At 39.8% G+C, this 22,013-nt stretch overlaps 1 protein-coding gene across 17 annotated transcripts in view; it reads right to left on the bottom strand.

Annotated features, from left to right (window-relative positions):
• Nucleotides 1-15,369: 15,369 nt before the first annotated feature.
• CLDND1 (claudin domain containing 1) overlaps nt 15,370-22,013 on the bottom strand; it is a 7,219-nt gene continuing 575 nt past the window's right edge. Inside the window, exons 1-6 of one of the 17 annotated variants that reach the window (XM_021716778.1) lie at nt 21,953-22,001; nt 21,066-21,116; nt 20,521-20,830; nt 18,507-18,617; nt 16,968-17,105; nt 15,370-16,811 (exon numbers count right to left, since the gene is read on the bottom strand). In XM_021716778.1, coding sequence (XP_021572453.1) covers nt 16,591-16,811; nt 16,968-17,105; nt 18,507-18,617; nt 20,521-20,812 — 762 coding nt within the window. In that variant the 5' untranslated portion in view covers nt 20,813-20,830; nt 21,066-21,116; nt 21,953-22,001 and the 3' untranslated portion in view covers nt 15,370-16,590. Of the gene's footprint in view, nt 17,106-18,506; nt 18,618-20,520; nt 20,831-21,065; nt 21,132-21,952; nt 22,002-22,013 lie in introns of those variants that run through there. The other 16 variants (XM_021716784.1, XM_021716777.1, XM_008066433.2 and 13 more) reach the window with 16 other exon arrangements.

Genomic DNA, 22,013 nt, shown 5'->3' with positions numbered 1-22,013 from the left:
ATCTTCATCTCTTTGTATTATAATCTCATGTTTTGTTTCTCTTCGTGAATCAATATCAATCCCAGGCAATTGAGAGAACAAAAACTTGTTAGTCCAGTATAAGGTGATAACAAGTGAGACAGCACCCTTTCATAAAGAAAGAAAGCCAAACACTAATGTGGGAAAGTGTGAATTATCAAGTTAGTATGATAACTTTGGAAAAATAAGTCATATACTGATATGAGCTATAGGTATATTTTGTTTGATGCTCCCTTTAGAAGACAAGGATTAAAGAACATGTATGAAATGAAGAAAACCTGAGATGAAAACCCAAAATTTCTACTGGGAGAAAAAAAAGACTGGAAGATTTTAAAACATAATTTTACACAGAGATACGTATCTATGTAGATCAAGTTCTGTATAAAACCAGAGAGTGAATGTAAGAAAAATAAAGAACAGCCTTCCAGCTGTGATGCTCTGGTGGGCATGTTAGGACATTCTAACCTGAACATGGGCACCTGAGCTTACTGGCATACCATCTGAAAAAGGGGTGGAAGGAGACACATTTTGAATGTTTGCAATAAATCTGAGCATAGACTAAGTGAGTTATTCTAGAATACTACAACTGGGAACAACAGGGCAGAGAAAATCGATTTATTCATCCTTGGAAGACAAATATGTACAGCCCAACTCTATGTGAAGTAATGTAATTTGAGGGGCACCCACACTATTCTAGTCAAGTATTTCTCTGACTCAATAGCAACTACATATTTCACTATGAGACTATTACATTGAGACAAATAATGGTAAATAGATTTTATCTTTCCTGCCAAATGAGTAAGGGCACAGCTGATTAGACTCAAAAATAAAATGTGTTATGCTTTCATATTTCTTTAAAAATTATTATTTTGCTTTATTTTTAGTGCAGTGCATGTTCCATATTACTTCCATGAGGGAAGGGGTGCAGTCTATGTCCTCAGGATCTATTGTAATCATGACACCAGCTGAGGTGCTCAAAAACTATTTTAAGAAAGAAAGGCAGTCAGGCAGGAAGAAAGAAAGACAAAAGCAAAACATTAGGATTAAGGTCTTGAAAGTCTGTGTGTCAAAATGGAAATAATTTACCTGAAAGGTGTAACTCCCTGTCTCAGTAGCGCAAATCAACTGATCTATTTTACTGGCTCTTCAACAAGAAACAGCCCAGAGGAATGAGGCACATTTCAAGGAAGACATTAAGTCTCAGAAACCACCTGGGCCAGATAACAAAGGTTCATGGAAGGCTGAGGGCAGCTGTATTCACAGGAAGAGGAAGTTCCAAAAGTGAGTGGAAGGAGGATCCTCAAATAAGTTATCTTCTTCTCAGTTGTTGTTTTTTTAAAGTAGGATTTATTAAGAAGACAGAAAAGTTCCCACAGTGGGAGGGGAGCTTATGAAGTTGCCTATTCTACTCAGTTTTATGATGGCTGAACTAGGAGTGTGTCTCCAAAAACCCCATCACCTGAGTACTAGCTCAGTCTTACATTGTCACAAAAATACAAATGTAAGACTGAAATTTATCATGATGAGAATTCTTGCAGAAAGGCAGGCAATGAGCACCAAAGAGATGAAATCTTGGGCATGATTTCTCAGCAATCTGAACGCTGTCCTCCTTTGATTCTGCTCCTCCTTGCCTCCTCCTCATCTTCTCCTGGAAAGCTTGTCTTCTTTCTCCCTGTCATCATCAGTAAATTATGCATGAGGTAGTTCCTGTGTGTGGGCAATGACATAGGGCGACACACACAGTAAAAAGCCTGACATAGGCAAAATTCCTGCTTCTTGGAAATGTAACTAATGCAGGCTATTAAAAAGGAAAGAAAATGTCAGACGACGTTGGCAGTACATTTAATATAATTGGCTAATAGTAAACCAAACAGAAAGTTATTTTCCACAATACTTCCCCTCTCTAGTTTTTCTTTTATTTAATTAACTTCATATTTAAATATATATCCCATACATAGAAGGAAACTATTATTTTTGTGATAGAAATATGTATGAGGGGACACAAAAAAAACCCCTGGAATTTATTTTACAAAAATTGTAAATTTATTCTTACATGTTCAAACTTCAGTCAACTTCAAAGTACTCTCTGATGCAATCCACCCATCAAGATGCTTTTCCACTGCTCCACAGTTTTTTGCGCTTGTCAATTCTGATGCCTTTTAGTGCTTCTGCCATTTTTTTGTTTGTTTGTTTGTTTGTTTCACCTCTTCCATATCAGCAAAGCCTTTCCCTTTGAGGATCTTTTTCATCCAGGAAAACAAAAACAAAAGTTTCGGAGGGCAAGATGAGGTAAACAGGGAGGGTGGGGCACAAGGGTCATGCTGCTTTTGGTCAAAAACTGATGAACACTCAGCGTGAACTCGTAAACCACCCATCATGAAATGGGCAAATGTGTTGAAAGAATCTCCCTGCCAAAATTCACTGAAGCTGAATGCAGCCTCTCTCAACAATGCTAGCTGGTATACTGATGTCAATGGTTTCCTAGAACACTCACCAAATGGGGGAAGCCTGTACTACAAGGGACCCACCCTCCAAAAGATAATTCCCCTTTTTTGGGTGGCCCCTTTGTATTACTCTACTCCTGAGGAAAAATATATACCAAAAAATAACTTATTTGAGGACTGATGGAAGAAAACAATGAAGCTCAAAATTTAATAATGAATGTGTATGTCTATGCATCTACCTCTGAAAAATGAGTATTACGGTTTGAGTATTGAAAAATGAGTATTACGGGTTTGAGACCAGCCTGGGCAACTTGGTGAGACCTTATCTCTATGATAAATAAACAAATAGATAGATAAACAAACAAACAAATAAATAAATACACAAGCTGGGCATAGTAGTGCAGGCCTGTAGTTCCAGCTACTTGGAAGGCTGAGGTGGGAGGGTCACCAGAGCGCAGAAGGTCGATGCTTGCATGGCCGTGAGCGTGCCACTGCACTCCAGCCTGGGCGACAGAATGAGACTCCAACTAAAAAAAAGTGATAATAATTAGTTCACAGAGGACAAAAAGTCAGTTACATGGTCTAAATATATTTTTTCATACATTATTCAATGTATACGTATTGAGCGTTTTTAGAGGACAACAGGCACTGTGCTGAGCAGTGTGCCTTGTGAGTAAAATCAGGCAATACTTCTGCTCTCACGGATCTTACAATAGTCCTGGGAGGAAGAAGATGTTAAACAAAAATTGTCACAACTTGATTAATGTCTAAAAAGATGTAAGTCAAATTTCTCCTGTTATCAGTTTAGTTTTATCAGAAGCTCTACATTCCAAATTCAGGCACTAGATCCCTGTGCAGGATTTACAAAAAGCATGGCCTAAAAACCAATCTGTGGTCTTTGGCTCATCACCCTACTCCTCAAGGATTTGTAGGTGTCTTGGGGATTAATCAGAATTTGTAGAAATTGCAGACAATCTCTGGAGAGATATTGAAGACTTACCGACTTTCCCCTAGTCCCACCCATTGTGGTGAGGAGGAGGCATGCTCCTGCTTCCAACATACTCTCTCAGGCTTTACAAAGAGAGCTTGACACATGTCCCCCATTGTTTGGGAAACATACAAAAGAATATATGACCCCCCGGAGAGTCCAAAAGTGAAAGCCTTTGTTGGATGGGCCTGAAACAGCGAAGCAGTGGGACCCCAGGTAGGTCTGGGAGAGGCCTGCAGTCCTTTTGTGTGTCTGAGGAATAAATAGCTTCCTCACAGAAGGAGTTGGTCTAGGGCCCTAATAAAAAAAAGAGCCCCTAAATAGTCTGAGGGCAATGTGGTCCCAACAGAGGGACAAGTCTGCTAGGAATGGGACTGAGGACCAGGCAGTTGAAGAAGAGACACTGATTTCAGACCTTAACAGAGTTGCAGTCTGAAATTTCCAGAGTGGCTCTTGATAGAGAAAGTGTTCGCGGGACAGATGACAACAGTACCGGCCACGTTCATCTATACTTTTCCTTAATCTACTCTCCCCCTTGTTTGACCATACAGGGATCAGATCCAGTCACTGTAAGTGTAAGAGGAAGTGCCTGCAGACCTGGAAAAGAAACTGAGCAAGTCTTCCTCACCGTGGACCTGCCTAAGCTAAGAGGAGAGAGTTTGAACATTAAAAGGCATTAGAGATTTTATACCTCACTAACTGAACTGGAGTGTGTTTGTTAGACTGGACTGAACTTCTTAGTTAATTGTCCTCCCCTGAAAAGGGACTACTACATTATTAAGTGACTCAAATACTGACCTCAAATTTTATTAAGATACAGGGAAAATGTGTAATTGACGCAAGCCCAGCCACAGGTACCCCAAAGCCAAACTTGAGAGATGGTGGAAGGAAAGCAACTTTATTCCAAAAGCCAGAAGGTGGGGATATGGCCAGGCTGATGCTACAAAGAAACTGTTTCAGCTTTATAGTCTGAGTAAAATGTTTTTAAAGGGAAACCGGTGGAGCGGTGGCTCAGAGCACCTATAATCTAAGTACTTTGGATGGCTGAGGCAGGAGGATTGCTTGAGCCTGGGAATCCAAGACCAGCCTAGGCAACAATTAGCCAGGTATAATGATGGGTTCTTGTAGTCCCAGCTACTTGGGGGGCTGAGGCAAAAGGATCTCCTCATCCCAGTAGGTCAAGGCTGTGGTGAGTTGTGATTGTGTCACTGCCAGCCAGCCTGGGTGACAGTGAGATCCCGACTCTAAATAAATAAGTAAACTTGGGAAACTTGGTATGGGAAACATGTGGGCATGGCACAGGGTGTGTCTTGATGGCTTATCTTGCACGGTGGTCTTCTGGAAGTCTGGTTAGTGTTATCTCAGCTACAGTCACACGTTATAGATCAACTTTCTCATGACTGCCACCAAGTAGGTGGGTGCCACAGTCAGGCTGTTTTAAAATTAGCCCCTGAGATTTCTAAGCAAGCATATGGTCAAATAAACGTGCACAGTGAAAAGAAGTTTCTAAAACATGTTTCCAAGCTTAAGATTAACAGAAAGGGGAAAAAAAAGAGAATTTTAAAATACATTTTAAGGCTGAGATACTTGACTACAAATGAATCTACGGAGTTTAAAAGTGTAATGACAAGTAGAATCACTCTCATACTTGGACCTTACTGTCCACTGCATTCAATAACCTGCCACATTCAAGAATTTCAGAATGCTGCAAAAATAGAATGAACCTAAGATTGGTAGTCAGGGAAAACTTCACTGAAGAAGTAAATATTAAGCTTTGAACTGAAAAATAAATAAGAGTTAGCCAGGTAAAAAGGAATGGGAGGCAGAAGCATAAAAGTCAGAAAAAACCATCCAGTCAGAGGGGGAAAAAAAACCCCTTTGAAAGCCTGTGGTAGGAAGAAGCACTGTTGTAGACACTGTGACTACATAACAAATGACCTCAAAGATGTAGCAGTGTAAAACCACGACATTTTTATCTCCAACAGTTCTGTGAGTTGATTGGGCTCGGCTGACTGGTTCTTGATTAGAGTCTCATAAGGTTGTGGTCTTATGAGGTTCTTGATTAGAGTCTCATAAGGCTGGAGTCACCAGAAAGCTCATCAAAGCTGGTAGCCCAAGATGGGTCCTGCATGTGGCTAGAAGATGACTCTGGCTGTCAGCTAGGTACCTACCTTGAGGTGATCTTGGCTTTCAGCTGGAGCATCCACACAGAACCTCTCCATGTGGCCTGGGCTTCCCTGAATGGCAGTTGGGATCTGAGAGGGAATGCCCACAGATGCATGCATGGACTGTTACCAGAGAGCCGACCTGAAGTCACATGGCCTTTTATGACTCCTGAAGGCTAACCCTGACCTTTTTTCTCTTATCCAAATTCCTAACCAAGAGGCTTAGGGAGTCACTGTCAGATAAGGACTCACCAAACAGGGTTTTATTGCCTTATTACCCTGTAACCTAAAGTTTACCTTCCAAACTGACTCTAGCATAATAAATAAAGACTTATGGCCCTGAAAAGTCATCTTTATCTATCCTCCCTAAAGTCTGCCACATCTTAACTTCATCTACACATAAACAAACCTAGATCTTTTCACTCTGTCTCAACAAGACATCTTAATTTCATCTACATGCCAACAAACCTCTTTCCATTCTTTGTCTCAGCAAAACGTCTTATCTCCTGATAAAAACTACAAATTACCAGTCAAGAAATCTTTAAAACCACCTATGACCATTTGGAAATGTCCCTCCTCCCCTGGCCAAACCAATGAGAATCTCATATGTATTATGGTTTTTGTAACTTTTGCCACCCTAAAACTGTATATAACCAAGCCACCTTTCAAACGCGGTGGGCACTTGTTCTCAGGACCTACTAATGATGGATGCACCCAGGCTTAAGTTTGGCTCAAGAATAAACCATCTTAAAACATTTTAGTTTGGGCTGGGTACAGTGGCTCATGACTGTAATCCCAGCACTTTGAGAGGTGGAGGCAAGAGGATTGCCTGAGCTCAACATGGCAAGATCTTGTCTCTAAAATAAATTTTAACAAGAATTAGCCAGGAGTGATGGTGCGTGCCTATGGTTCCAGCGACTTGGAAGGCTGAGGTGGAGGGATCACCTGAAACCAGCAAGTCGAGGCTGTGGTGACTGTAGTATGCCACTGCACTCCAGCCTGGGTGACAGAGTAAAACTTCAACTCAAAAAAATTTTTTTTTCAATTTGGCATCTTTTCATCAACAACTCACAGTGTCACTTCAGGCAAAAAGTATTGGTCAAAACAATAACAAGTCACTCTAGATTCAAGTGAAGGGGAAATCTTATGTGAGAATGATCACATAATTTTAAGGCATGTTTTTAAACTGTCATAGGTATAAACCAAAATGTTAGTGTGTTTGAAGTGTGAAATTGCTGATGAGTTTGTAAGGTCATTTAAAGAGAGTCAAAGCTATTCCGAAAAATGAATAAATTGTTGAAAAGTAAGTAAGTATCAGCAATAGTGTAGAAGACCATAAAAATTATTCATTGAACCAAGAATCTAATTCCCTTCAAAAGAAATAAGTTAGTGTTTATTAAGAATCTCCTGGTAATTGAGATGAACGCTTTTACAGCAATCAAGAGAGAATGGCATAATATTGAGCAGATTTTGGAGGAATTAAGCCAGATTGGAAATGTAGTTTCCTCTTGATGAAAAGTTTTCTCTTGATGAATATGCATTTGAAGTAATTTTGAAAATCATAATTTGAAATAAGAGCCACATTCATTTTGAGACTCACTACAGTACTCTTGTTCCCTGCCACTGATAACCTTATCTAACAATGCTCTGGTTTCACTGTAGAATTTTACTTCATAGTTTAAATGGAAATGCACAGACTTCATCACACTTTTCCAAATGTTATATTTAGTTTTGAATTTTTAATCTCCTAAGTCAACAAAATACTTCAAACATTTTCTAATATAAGCACTTCATATTAAGTATGCAAAAATCCCAAAACCCTAAGTGATTGAGTTAAACCCTGCTGTGATAATCACAACAAACAACCAAACCCCCATCCTCTTCTAGCTCCAGGGAAATATAGCAGTAAATCTCAAAATTGCAGGACCCATTACATAGCTTTCTTGCCAATCTGTTCAACTTGAGCTCTTGTCTATTAATTCTTTTTTTCTTTTTTTTTTTTTTTTGAGTTCGAGTCTCACTCTGTCACCCAGACTGAGTACATTGGCTGCTCCCGGCCACCACAGCCTCAACCTGCTGGCCTCCGGCGATCCTTCCGCCTCAGCCTTCCAAGTAGCTGGAACTACAGGCGCGCGCTACCACACCCGGCTAATTTTTTATTTATTGTAGGGATGAGGTCTCGCCAACTTGCCCAGGCGGGTCTCGAACCTGCGGGCTCAGGCAATCCACTCACCTCAGCCTCCCAAAGGCGCGGGATTACAGGCTGAGCCACCGAGCCCGGCTTGTCTATCAATTCTAATTCTCCCCTAATTAATCTAGTTTCATGCTTATATGTTATAATGGGGCTTTTTAATAATTTCAAGGATTATAAAACAAAAACCATTCTCCCATTTATTGAGAGACTATTCTTTGAAGGCAATGTGGGAGATGTGGGGGAAAACAAAAATTAAGTAGACAATAAATTCTAATAGGAAATATATGATGTGCACAACAATCACAAAGTCTAAAGTGGCAAAAGCAACAAGAAGGGGGTTACTCTGAATGCTAGTGGGATTGAGAAGAGCAAAACACTTGAGATGAGCCTGCAGTCACTTTATTTTGTAAAGAAGTGGTCATGACTTTTGAAACTGAAATTGCAGTGAAGTGGTATGCAAGATTTGAGTATGTGGAGAATAGCATTTCAGAAATAAAGACAATATAAGATGAATCATAGATATAAGAAAGTCCAAACTGAGTATAGGTAACAGTGAGTGTGACTAAAGTATAGGGAAAGGAATAGGAGAAAATGCTTCAAAGCTAGAGCTAGACAATGTTATAGCTTAGATGTTAGACAAAAACTAGATTTTGTTCTAGATTGTCTCTATAAGAATGGGAACACGTTGAAGATTTGGAGGTAAAAAGCTGATGTGATCAAATTATGCTTTTGCAAATTTGTTAGACTAGAAGGAAGTGTAAAATGGGTTCCAGGAGAGAGAAAGAGCTATTGGCAAGAAGACCAGTAGAGAAGCTACTCTCATCATCCAGGTGGGGACTTGAACCAGGGTGACTAGACAGGAGAGTTTCAGTGAAATAGACATCACAGATATAGAATCAAAAAACCTTGTAACTGACTGGATATAGAGAGCAAGGAGCAGGAGGAGTCAAAAATGATGTCAACATTAAAAATCTAGTTGATGAGAAAACATGTAAAAATAAATGGGAATTAGAGAAGTTACAAGGAAAAAAAGTAAGTGTAAATTTAGACGTATTAAGTTTTAGGTATCATGAAAACATTCAAATGAAGCTGCCTTGAAGACAGTCAGAAATTTGGACTTAGAGTTTTAGAAGGCAGGGCTGGGGATTTGAAATCATCTGTAGATTAATAATGGCTACTGTTTCTTGAGAACTTAAGATGTGCCAGATTCCATGCTAAGCACTTTACATGTTATCTTAAGCCTCACAATGTACATGAAAAATGAGCATCATTATCCTACTGAGATCTAAAAAATGACAGAACTTGACCAAAGTTTTTCAACCATTAGAGGGAAGAACAGGGGATAAAAGGAGATCTGTTTGCTTAGTTGTTAAAGTCATAAACCAATTGCAGAGTAGCTCTACTTGCTCACATAGAATGAGATCTAGCACATAGAAGGGATTCTACACCTAACTTTCTGTAGTGTAGAGGGAGAGGTCACAGCACCCTTTACTCAGACTCAAGATCTTTTCTTTCCTTTCCTGCCTTCAACCATCTTATTTCAAATGGTTAGGGGTGTGGAGAGGGGTTTTAGGAGCAGAGGGCACTGCCTGGGTTGATGGTGGGTTAGAATAATAAAGATGGGTTCTGCTACCTCTAAATAAGTCCGGAAGGGGATTTTTAGCCCCAAGTGCTTAAGCTCTCCCTAGAATTGTTTAGATTATTTATTTATTTACTTATTTCTCTCTCTCTCTCTCTCTCTCTCTCTCTCTCTCTCTTTCTTTTTTTTGTTTTTTGTTGGAGTCTCACTTTGTTGCCAGGATGAAGTGCAGTGGCGTGCTTATGGCCACCACAGCCTTGACTTGCTGGGCTCAGGTGATCCTTCAGCCTCAGCCTTCCAAGTAGCTGGAACTACAGGTACATGCTACCATGCCCAGCTTATTTTTTGATTTATTGTAGAGATGAGGTCTCACCAAATTGCAGGCTGGTCTCGAACCCCTAAGTTCAGGCAATCCTCTCGCTTCAGCCCCCAAAGGGCTGGGATTGCAGGCTTGATAATTTATTATCTTTCAAAAAATCTCATTGATCCTCCTTTGAGTCCAGGGCTCCAAGAAAAGCATTTGGCATTGTAAGTGCTCATAAATAATGTCCAGCATAACTTAGTATTAGGGTATGTGTCCCAGAAATCCACTTTCACCTACAGAACTTAAAATGAACTCTCCAAATCTAATTGGACTGCATGTGGTCATAGTTGATTTCAGGAGCCTGCAAACAAACCAAAGGAATCCAAGTTCTTCTAGTTCCTTCAAAGGACCTGGGTCCAATTTTAAACAATATAAAGGTAGTGCTTTGTTTTGAATGTTTGTCCTCTCCAAAACTCATGTTGAAATTTAACTACCATTGTAACAATATTAAGAGGTAGGACCTGTGACAGTGATTAGGCCATGAAGGCTTCACCCTAACGGATGGAATGGGTGCCATAATAAAAGAGCAAGTTTGCCCCCGTCTTGCCTTTCTCACCCTCTCTTTGCCCTTTCACTCTGCTGCCATGTGAGGAACAGTGTTCCTCTCCTCTGCAGGCTACAGTGTTCCAGGCACCAGTTAGAAGCACCAAACCCACCAGTCCCTTGATCTTGGATTTTCCAGCCTCCAGAACGATACAAAATGAAATTCTGCTCTTTATAAATTACCCAGCCTCAGGTATTCTGTTATAGCAGCATAAAATCAATGAATACAGATGTTTGACACAACTCATCTTGATTCACCAACTGTTGGTTAGCACTATCATTCCACCAGTGCAGTCCTATCTGGAAAAAAAAGGTGAAAAATATAAGCTTTAAAAGCAAAAATTCTTCCACCTTGAGATGCATAAATGGCTTGTGTAATGAAGCTCTGTCTAAGATGAGCCTTAACTGGAAACTAAAGACTCTCCCCAATAATGTAACACCATCCCCAACTTTAATCCCCACTGGAGCATAGCGACAAGGCAAGCCCCAACAGCTCAGAGTTCTGTGTGCAGTGGAGCCTGACCACAAGGCCAGGCAAAGTCTGCTTCCTCCCCTGCGCTGCCTTGGCAGGCCTCCAAACAGTAACACCTAACACTTGTTGAGCTCTTGTGTTTCAGGCTATTCTAAGCACTTAGAATGTATATCTTGTTATTTAACTGTCACAATAACCTATTGAGGCAGGGACTATTTTATCCTTATTTTGCAGATAATGCCATTCCATGTCCATTCTCAAGAATTTCTAGCTTGTATACAGGTTCATGTCAATCACTCATGCATTCCTCTTTCTTTCCTGGTTCTAACCTAGGATTATGAGCACAATAAACTGATAGGCAAACAGGGAACAGAATATTCACTTTCTTTATGGAGGTCTAATCACCCCCAAACTACAGGGTCCCTGAAAAGACTGGTTTAGGGAAAGTGATTTGGAATTGAAGTCAAAACAAACAAGGATTCTATTATCTACTGCCAAATCTGAACCTTAGAACCAGTCACTGGAGTATATTGGGTCGTCAGGCAGACTGTTTAAACATGCCTTCGGCCAGCAGTGGTATGATGGATTGGGACCTGTCTCAAAGAGTCAGCAGGAGAGTGCTGGAAAACAAAGGAGAGGTGGCTTTTAGATGGCAGACATGCCAGGCATGGAGGCTCACACCTGTAATCCCAGCATTTTGGAAGGCCAAGGCAAGAGGATTGCCTGAGCCCACAGGTTCGAGACCAGGCTGGGAAACATGGTGAGACCTTGTCTCTACAATAAATTTAAAAAAAAATTAACTATGCATGGTGGTGCACACGTGTGGTTCCAGCTACTTGGTAGGCCGAGGTAGAAGAATTGCCTGAGCCCAGCAGGTTGAGGCTGTGGTGGCGGTGAGCATGCCACTGCACTCCAGCCTGGGTGACAGAGTGAGACTTTTTCCCAAAACTAATAACAATAATAAGTTAAAAAATAACAAATAAAAGAGAAGGCAGACACTGTGCCAGGTCTGTTTACTCCACAGCCCACTGTCCCTTCACAATCTCTGAGAGAGTATCTTCTTTCTTCTTTTAAACATTGCTTTCAAACGTAGCTGCCCACTGGGATCATTTGGAAAAGTTTTAAAAATTGCAATGACCTAATCACAGCCCAGACCAACTAAATCAGATTCTCTGGAACACAAAGTTCTCCAGGAAATTCAAACATGCTGACTACACTGAGAACTGCCACTTTATAGGCTTGGTAACCCCATCCTCTCATAATGCAGCAGGCTATAACTAGCAGTTTTTGAGTGACTACTTTATGCTGAGCAATTTACATAATCGTCCTCACAACTCTATGAGGCAGGTATGATAATCATAGCATTTCACAGATGGGAAGAGGGGTGCTTGAAAAGGCTAAGAGACAGACCTCTTATAAATTTGGGATTATAAATTTGGCATTCTGTCTCAGAGCTGGATACTTCACCAAACACCATGCTGCTCCTTGTGGATGCCCTCACCCCGGCAATCCGATCAGATAACACATTCTTTCTTTACAGGGAAAAGTAAATACGGGTTGGAGATACTGTAAGAGTTCATTCCAATATTCCCTTCTAAATGAGAGTATAAATTCCTTCCATGGAAGTTGAGGAAGCATAAAGGTTTCCAACAACTTTTTTTCCCTAACTTTTATAGAGACTTAGAAAATATGCAATAAGGAGTATAAAAAAAAAAAAAAAAAAAAAAAAAAGCAAAGATGATTAGAAATGTCAACAGTTGAAGACATAAATAATAATTTTTATAGAATCAGCTTTACAGTTCTGAACAGCCATCCTTAGTATATTGAGATCAAGAAGAGAACTGGACAGCACAGTCTATGAAGATAAGACTAGGAGTTGAGAAGGAAGGTGCCATGGTAGATTACGAAAGCAAGAAAACCAAAAGTGATCGCGAACATACAATGACAATGCAAGCTAAGTAAAGCAAAATGAAAACAGAAGCCTGAAAAACCGGAAGGGACTGAGAGGCTGCAAGGCAGGTGAGGTAGAGTTCACATCCTAAGACACTAACACTGAGTCAGGAGATAAAAGGTGATACATTACTCAGTCACTCAGCTATTTTAAAAGGCGAGTATAAGACTGAGAATTCACATTTCACATTTTTATGCCTTTGCAAAGACAGACAGAAATATATACTGGATCTTGCTTTACATAAGTTTGCTGAAAGTGTAAATATGTAAAATAATGTATTAATTTTGCTAATAATAGAAATCCTGGCCCTGAAGAGAACTTAATGACTCGATGGTAACTTCTACAGGATAAATAGTAATTCTCAGCTATTCTTTTTACAACTGAGGATTTTCACATCATGAATTTGCAAGACATTGGCATACATCTATAATTCAACACCGAGGAAAAATGCACCTCATTAAAATAGAGCGTCGTAATACCTGATGAGCAATAGAAAAAGAATTCCTGTACATAGATGTTTCCTTGTTTTATTCTTCTCTTTTCAAGGTCTGAATCATTATTCCCTTCTGAGAAGAAGACTAAAAGGAGGACAAGACTCCACCCATCTGTGCTAGGACACAGCTGCATGGAGCTTATGAAATAACAATTTGCGTCTTCAGAGCTGCGCCTATTTAACTGCTCTTTTATCTATTAGGGAACTTAAATTCTAAAACTGATTTGTTGGGTGGTCACCTTGTTCACCTATTAATTGTCAACTCTATCCTCCCCACAATACACACACTCTCAATACTTAGAGAAGGTAAAAAAAAAATTTTTTTGAGTTGGAGTTTCACTCTGTTCCCCAGGCTAGAGCGTAGTGGCATGCTCCCAGCCACGGCAACCTCGATCTGCTGGGCTCAGGTGATTCTTCCACCTTAGCCTTCCAAAAGTAGCTGGAACCACAGGCACGTGCCACCATGCCTGGATGATTTTTTGACTTGTTGCAGAGATGAGGTCTCAAACCCCTGAGCTCAGGTAATCCTCTCACCTCCACCTCCCAAAGTGAGCCACCACGCAGAGAAGGTAAAATGTTAATGCATTACTACAAGATTATTAAACTGAGGCCGTAGTGTAGTATGACATAATTGGTAGGCACACTTAACTTAGTGCTATCTGAACAAATTCTTCTAGAATCACTTTTTTTTTTTTGTTATACCAACTTTTGGTGTTTTTATGGCCATCCTTAACAAATTTTGAAATGAGTCTTTTTCTGAAAAACATATAGAATATTTCTCTATATTATTCAGTTGACTAGAAATCATAAAATTAAGGTATTAAACATATCTTACATTGCTATAGAGCTCATGTTTTGAAAAATCTGAAAATGGTTTACTCTGGAGTTCGCTTTAAATGGAAGGGATTCGTAGGATTTTATGATTTTATGTATTAGGTTGATCAAAAATGGCTAGATATCAGCAATTTCATATGGTCCAACCTGATTAGAATTAGTTTCACACTAAACAAACAATACGGTCCTATATATTCCAAAGAAAAAAGTCTTTGAAGGAGAGAATGACTTCAGCTACTACGCTACGTGCTAGATACCAACTACAACACAGGTTGTAGTGCCTGCTTCTCATATAACTCTAGGGGTAATAAGAGGCAGGGACACTGTCTAAAATAACTTTTCAATGCAAAATTGTCATGCTGCCAGTCATTTTAAAATCCCATTCCCAAAAGTGTTGTGTTTGTTCGCTTAGCTTTTTCTCCTGTCCACCTTCCACAGAAGGTACTAGCAGGCAATGAAACTTCAGAGTTAAGATTAGGTAGAGGCCAGGCTCGGTAGCTCAGCCTTTAATCCCAGCGCTTTGGGAGGCCAAGGTGAGTGGATTGCCTGAGCCCACAGGTTTAAGACCCGCCCAGACAACTTGGCGAGACCTCATCTCTACAATAAATTAAAAATTAGCCAGGCGTGGTAGAGCACGGCTGTAGTTCCAGTTACTTGGAAGGCTGAGGTGGAAGGATCGCTGGAGCCCAGCAGGTCAAGGCTGCGGTGGCCGGGAGCGGCCACTGCACTCCAGTCTGGACGACGGAGTGAGACTCCAACTCAAAAAAAAAAAAAGATTAGGTAGAAACCTGAGTCACCAGTCATCTCACAGGCAATAACTGGCTAGAGAAATACTGGCTTTGTTGTAAGTCAGAAGCTGACTTGATCATATCTTCAATACAGGACACAAACATCTACAATCACCAAATGACTTTATAGAAAATTAGCCACATTAAGTATGATATGTAGAGATCACAAAACTAGTCTGAGGGAAGGCTGAGGAGGAAAGGATCGCTGGAGCCCAGCAGGTCGAGGCTGCGGTGGCCGGGAGCAGCCACTACACTCCAGTCTGGGCGACAGAGTGAGACTCCAACTCAAAAAAAAAAAAACTAGTTTGAGAATATGTTTTAAAATTCTGAAACATAAATAAGTATTTTCTTATTTTCAAGTGAGGGAAGGGGTTCCCACATTTTCTGGAAGAAAAAATAAAGACCAAAACAAAGCACATAAAGATAGAGTAACAAATCATTTTCTATGGAGAACCACAGAGATTTCCATTCTGAATCCTCTACTTCTCTATTCTAAAGTGTTGAGATTTAAATCAATTCAGACGCTCCACACACAATTATTTGAGACTCTTCTCATTTTTATTTTTTAAAAAAGACAGATTTTGGATATGGTAAGAAATTACTAAGTTACATTTTCTTTTTTAAATCTGTCAATTGCTACGGTAATGGAATAAATAAATATTTTTTAAAGTCCAATGTTTATAGACATACTTATAAAAAATGACTGAATTAGAAGACATTAAATAATGTTGATACACACCAGGAAGGAATTTAGGCAAGGAAAGGCACATCATTTTACCACAAGAAATAAAGACCATAGTCGGAGGTTAATGGACAGCCAAAACTTTAAATCTTGTGGTAGGTTTCCCAGCTCTGGAGGATCATTATAGTGGAGACTTCTTTATGGTACTTGGCTGAAATAAACAGGTAGCAGTTGGGGAATTTTACTCTGTCACCCTTCTGTAATGTTAAAAAGAAAGCACACTTTTAATAACCATGTTATGTGAAGGGGAAGAGGCAAAAATCCAAAATGATTTGGTCGTACTGAAAATTCTATTAAGGAGAGTTTTTTTTATTTTTTTAAGAGTAAAATAATAAAATTAGACTAACCCTCTTGTCTGGTTGAAGTACAACTCTGGCAGTTACTAAGTTAAAATTTCAAGTAAACACTGTATTTTTCACTTTTTGTAGACCGACATAGTGTAGACATAAACAGCTGCCATATTTCACCTCAGATGAAGCTACGTGCCAACATTTAGGGAAAAAGATCTTGGTTTATTTCCCAATTTTATAAAGCTTAAATCTTTGAAAATAGCACTTACACCACTGGCTGACTGGCTATCTACAACAGCGAATTGAACATGAAGTTTTGACAGTGATAAGAGGTTTCCCATAAAAACTAAAGAGTTTTTACTTGAACAGATACACTTGACTTCTACTGAAAAGTCTATCAGACACTAGTAGAAATTGCTTGAGGTCAATTTCCTACCTCCAATTTTCTTTCACAAATTCATGCCAAACCTCTATCCATTACTTTCTGTCTGGACTCAGGACCTAGATTAGTTTGTCTGAAAGATGGAATCAGAGTAAACCACATAAATTTTAGTGGTATCAAGTGTGAATTTAGTGGTGTGTGTGTATAAATAAAATAGATTTTCAAAATTAAATGGTACATCCACAAAAAAATAAAAATTAAACATAACTGGGAGAGTGGCAAGGGGAAATGTCAGTATTAAAAAATGATAAACATGGCAATGTTAAAACAGGCAGCTTCCCGCTCACGCCACACGATAGGCCTTCATTATGGTATACTCCTTGCGGTTGGTATGCGCAGCCCAGATGAAGAGAGCAGACGCCATGAACTGTAAGGGGGCGGAGACGCAAGCCAGGCAGAAGGACCATCCAAATTCACCCAACACATTCTCAGGGAGTTCCAGTTTCTGGTGGAGTAGTTCGATTCCAGCAACATAACAACTTACTGAGCCCAGTGTACACAGACCTTGGGGAGGAAATTTAGAAAACAAAACAAAGCTTAGTAAAGAGCTTTTCCAGCAATGAGACAGGGCAATAATAAGTGAATGTTTAAGACTTGTAATTCTGTAGTGCCTAAGGAGAGAAGAGGCTGCTAAGAGGTACGTATGCTGACAAGACCTACCTGCAAGGAGATGGAGAATGCCTGTGGCAATGGTGGGATATAAGCTTCGGCAAATGCAAGCACAAAGTCCAATCAAAGCCCCAAAGCACATCAAACCTAAACTCACAAAAGGTAAAAGGAACTGGCAACGCCAAAGATCTGATTTTTAAAAAGAGAGAAAAGAGAACAGAAATGAAACTAGGATTCAGATCATTTTCCCAAATGGCAATTTCTTCCATATTCTAATTCCATCTTTTCTCAAAAAGTGAGAAGTAGTTTAACACTGATGCCTCTTTTCTAAAGCACATTGTTCAAAAGGATGATAACTTTGTCCTGATAAAAGTAAAAGCATACTAACAGGCAACAATTACTGAGGGCTTACTATATGCCATGCAATGTTTGTCTATACACACTTGTGTATTAATTCTCCCAACAATAGGAAGTAGGTACTTTTGGCCCTCTCTGTCTATAGTTCTGAATCCATGGATACGATCAACCACAAATCAAAAGTATTCAGGAAAAAAAAATCAAAAACAACAATTCAATAATAAAAAATAATACAAATGAAAAAACACAGTATACATAATTTATATAGCATTTATATTGCATTAGGTAGTATTACTCTAAAGATGACTTAAAGTATATAGGGAGGACTGTGTAGGCTATATGCAAACACTATGCCATTTTATATAAAATACTTAAGCAACCTTAGACTTTAGTATCCAAGGTGGGTCCTGGAACCAATCCCCCATGGATACTGAAGGACAACTGTACTATCAGGATCTCCATTTTATAACTGAGAAAACTGAAGGAAGAGGCATAAATAACTTGTATGAAGTAACACAGTAAATGGTAGAGCCAGAATTTGAAACAACACAGTCTGGCTCTATGTACAAACAATAGCTATGTCCTTATACAATCTAAAGGCAGTGCTAACAAGTAAATAAATGGTGATTATAAATGATCTATCATTCAGGGCTGTTGAAAAACATATAAAGCACAAAGCAGAGAATCTGGAATATTACAGGTACCAATAAATGCAGTTTTAATTTCATAAATCCCTTAGCGACATGGGTAGAAAACTGATGACCTTATAAAGCATCCCATTCCATGTTCAGATAATTTTAACGATTAGAAAAGCATTAACATCAATCCTAACCAAATTCTACCTTTCGGCACTCAGGGACTCATTTAGAGCTTACATTCAACCTTTTTCACACTATGCCTATAACTCAAGCAGTGGAAGTATTTAATTCAAATACAGAAATTTATCATTTGATGCAACTAAATTTCCTCTTAAGTAACTGGACCCACTCGTAAAATCTTTTGGAAGTCTGGTTTGCACCACCTAATGTATTAGCTGCCTCCCTCAACTTTCAAGTCATTTGAAATTTAGTATTTACCTTCTAAAATATGTTATCAATAGAACAGAGTTCGTTGGATATCATCAGAAATCTTATTTCAAACTGACACTACCTACTAACTCATCTTGTTCCCAAAACAAAAGACAAACTTTTTTTATTTTCTTTCCAATTGTCCTGGTGAAATCAAAGTACTCACAGGTCCTAAGTAGATCAATTCCACTATTGTGGTTTCCGGGATCAACAAATTTCTCCATGAACTGCTCAGTTAATGTGAAACTCGTGCATTTTGTGACCACATCAAATGACTCTGGAACAAGAATAACAATGGCTTGTTGTTTTAATTATAAACATTTAACAATAATCTCTTTCAGTAATTATTCTCTGAAATACAAAGTGAAAGAATACACAGGAACTTTGATCTCTCCTAACCCTGCTCTAGCAGCCACGTCATCATGTCAGGGAATGACAGTTCACCCTTCCAGTTCCTCAGACCGGAAACTTTACAGCCATTCTTGCCCATTTACATTGCATCAGGAAATCCTAGAAGTTCTTCCTCAAAACATATCCAGAATCCAGCTGCTGCTCAGTGCTGGATTACTCAGACCACCCTGGTCTGAGTCATAATCATCTTACGTGAATTACTGCAATAGCCTCCTAACCAGTATCCTAGCTTCCACCCTTGCCTGCTGCCTGTCTGTTCTCACCACATCAGCCAGGTTGGCTTTCATTGCTCAAAGCCACCATGGCTCACCACTGTACTCAGAGTATAACCAAAGTCCTTGCCATGCCTCCAGAGTCCTCTATGATTTATCCCATTCACACCCCCAGAGTTCGTCTCTGACAGCATACCCATCTCCCTCCACTCCAGCCCAGTGGCTTCCTTGCTGGTCCTCGGTATCTCAGGCATGCTCCTACCATAGGCCTTTGCAGTAGCTATTCTTTCCAACCTAAATGAATCCCCCTTGCCCCTCAACTACCCAGACACACAGTTCCTTCACCTGGTCTTTACCTATATAAAGCCTTTACTCAAGTGGTGTCTTGAGGAAGACCGATCCCAACTACTCCCTTGGAAATTATAACCTATGCCCACCAATATTCCCCTTCCCAATAAATCTCTTTATTATGTCCGGTTTCCATTACATATGCCATCTTTTAACATACTAAATAATTATTTATTATTTATACTGTTATACATATTGTTTCTTGCCTATCCCCAGGAGTACGGATTTTTTGTTTTCTTCCCTGATGTTCTCCAAGCTACGAGGCCCTGACACATGGAAGCATGCAACAAGTGTTGTTGAATGAATGACTAAATAACAGCAAGACTCCAATATCAAGTGTTTCCAAATTCTCAGAAATAGAACTGAACAATTTAGAATGAATTTTAACCAATTCTCTCCCCTTTCTTTCCAAACTACTTCCTTTTTTTCACATATAATTGTCATCCTTTTTGATGAATAGCATGTCCTGCTATAATTTGAGTACAATGTTTCTCCACTAAAAGGTCAACAAAGTACTTATAAATAAAAATAAACATAAAGTTATTCCTCACAAAGTGGTCTAATGCTTCTATTTGAATAACTGGAAATTAAAATCTTTAGGTATTAAATATGATTGCAAAATAAACCTGAAAAACAACTTAAGTTTTTTTTTTTTTTAACTTCTCTAATACAAATTTTTTAACCTACAAACTCTGTATCAAGATTGCTGTTAACCAGTTTCAAATATACACAGATTTAAAGCTAGAGCTGGCCAAATGGTATCTTCTTAGATATGGGAGCAAATGACAGATATGTATTATCACACAGCTGACTCAGGAAAGGACAATAGGTTCACACTTGTTGATTTTATTTTGGAGATGTTAGTCCTCCTACTGTTACCAAGTATTTAAAGTCTTCCAATGTCCTTTTCCAACGACTTCCTCATGACATGTATGAGATTAATAAAAAGCATTTCAATGAGTAAAGAAGTACAGAAATTTAAAATGGCTTTCCCAGGATAAGGACATGACTCATCCAACCAACGCTGATGAGTAGTAGGGTAATGCAAAGAAGTTAAAGAAAAGTGGCAGGAGGACAAGATATATGAAAGATGTTATTTATTTAAGGAGGGACAGGACCAACAAACCTGCTTTGATGTCATCGAGCAATCATCGGGTCAGTTTTGCTATCACTGAGTAGGTAAAGGAGAGAGAAGTGAAAGAGAGATACCTGTCCTTTCTGGTGGGCTATACCAATGTGTGTTTTTAGGTATGGTGATACACCGTCTCCATAATCCCATTGTGCCATTGTATCGAAAAAGTGCATCATTGTAAGTCTTTTCATCTGCCTCATCACTAAAGAAGTCTTCCCAGATGCTTTTGTTCAAATCACTGGAATTTTCTTGAACTGGACTTCGATATTCATACCAGAAGTCTGTGCCAATTGAGGCTGCCATGTAGATGGTGGAAATGAGGCTAAGCACACAAGCAATTACAAACGCTGTAGCAAAACGGTTATCCATTCTGGCATTCAGACTGCTCTGTTTAAAAGTTGAAGAAAGAAGAAAAGTTAGACTTTAAGGAACAAATAAGAAGGATGATTTTAAAAGTCATGATCTCAAAAGCACCCTTTACCCTATTCCCCATCCCTTGGTTCTTTAAAGTAATATATAATCATCAAGTTTAAAAAAAAAAAAAAAAAAACGCAAGCATGTTCTTAATTAAGTTCAAAACAAAACTGATTCCCATAAAAGTACTTATCGAATGCTCACATACCCAGGATGCTACGGAGACAGAGGTCTTGTTCTCTAGTCTATCACCTGCATACTAAAACAGACAACACTGAAATGGACATACACATTACAGATACAAACAATAGACATGCCCATGGTCAGCAGTGCACCATGCACACATTTTTAAGTTATAGACTGAATTTTCATACAAGCTGCTGAGCATTAAGTGTTCTGCGTTTGAACGTGAAAAAGGTATAGGAAAAGGAAGCAGTGGAAATCAGCTCCTCCCAGGTTCCTCTCAAGAGGGGAGCCGCTTAAAACAAGGGTCAGAATCAGGAGCTCTCTGAAAGACAGAGTTGGGGATGTTTGTTAACCCCCGAGGGAAGGGTTGTTGTCCTTGGTGTATGGGATAGCAGAGAGAACAATAACATGTAATAATGCGAGATATCAATCTCCCCCTAATCCAGCAGTGCTAAGCCGGGCTCCTGTTCGCTGCCCCATTCTTCACTCCGCTCCCCTCATTCCTTACACTTCTGCACCTCCTCGACTGCCACCTTGCTCTGCCCCTAAATCCTAAAGTGTCACTCAATGATCCCTTCTCAGCCAGACAGCAAACTCTGAATTGGGCAAAACAGGAACACTCCCGAGGCGTGGACAGGGCTCAGCAGCAGAGGTAAATGGCCGCAGTAAAATGACTCAAGGCGGATCGCGCTGAGTCAAATACTACACCGCAAGTAGACCAGTGGCCGCACCAAGCACCTCACAAAGGTGCAGGAAAACAGCCTCGCCCGCTGGGACGGCTGAGTCCGGGAGAGGGGACGCGACTCGGGAAAAGATCAGGACGACTGCCATCACTCGCGACCACTCGAGAAGTTGGGTTTGCATTCCGATCTTTTAAAACCCGCCTTCCTCCGGGTGCTCCCTAATGACCTTAAGAGGTCCCGGCCCCTGGCACCGCGGCTCGTGTCAGCCGGACGCCCCGGGCCGCACC

Source organism: Carlito syrichta, unplaced genomic scaffold (assembly GCF_000164805.1).
Source record: "Carlito syrichta isolate Samal-C Ts95f unplaced genomic scaffold, Tarsius_syrichta-2.0.1 Scaffold308920, whole genome shotgun sequence".
NCBI classification, from domain to species: Eukaryota; Metazoa; Chordata; class Mammalia; order Primates; family Tarsiidae; genus Carlito; species Carlito syrichta.
This window is presented reverse-complemented; position numbering and strand designations above follow the sequence as displayed.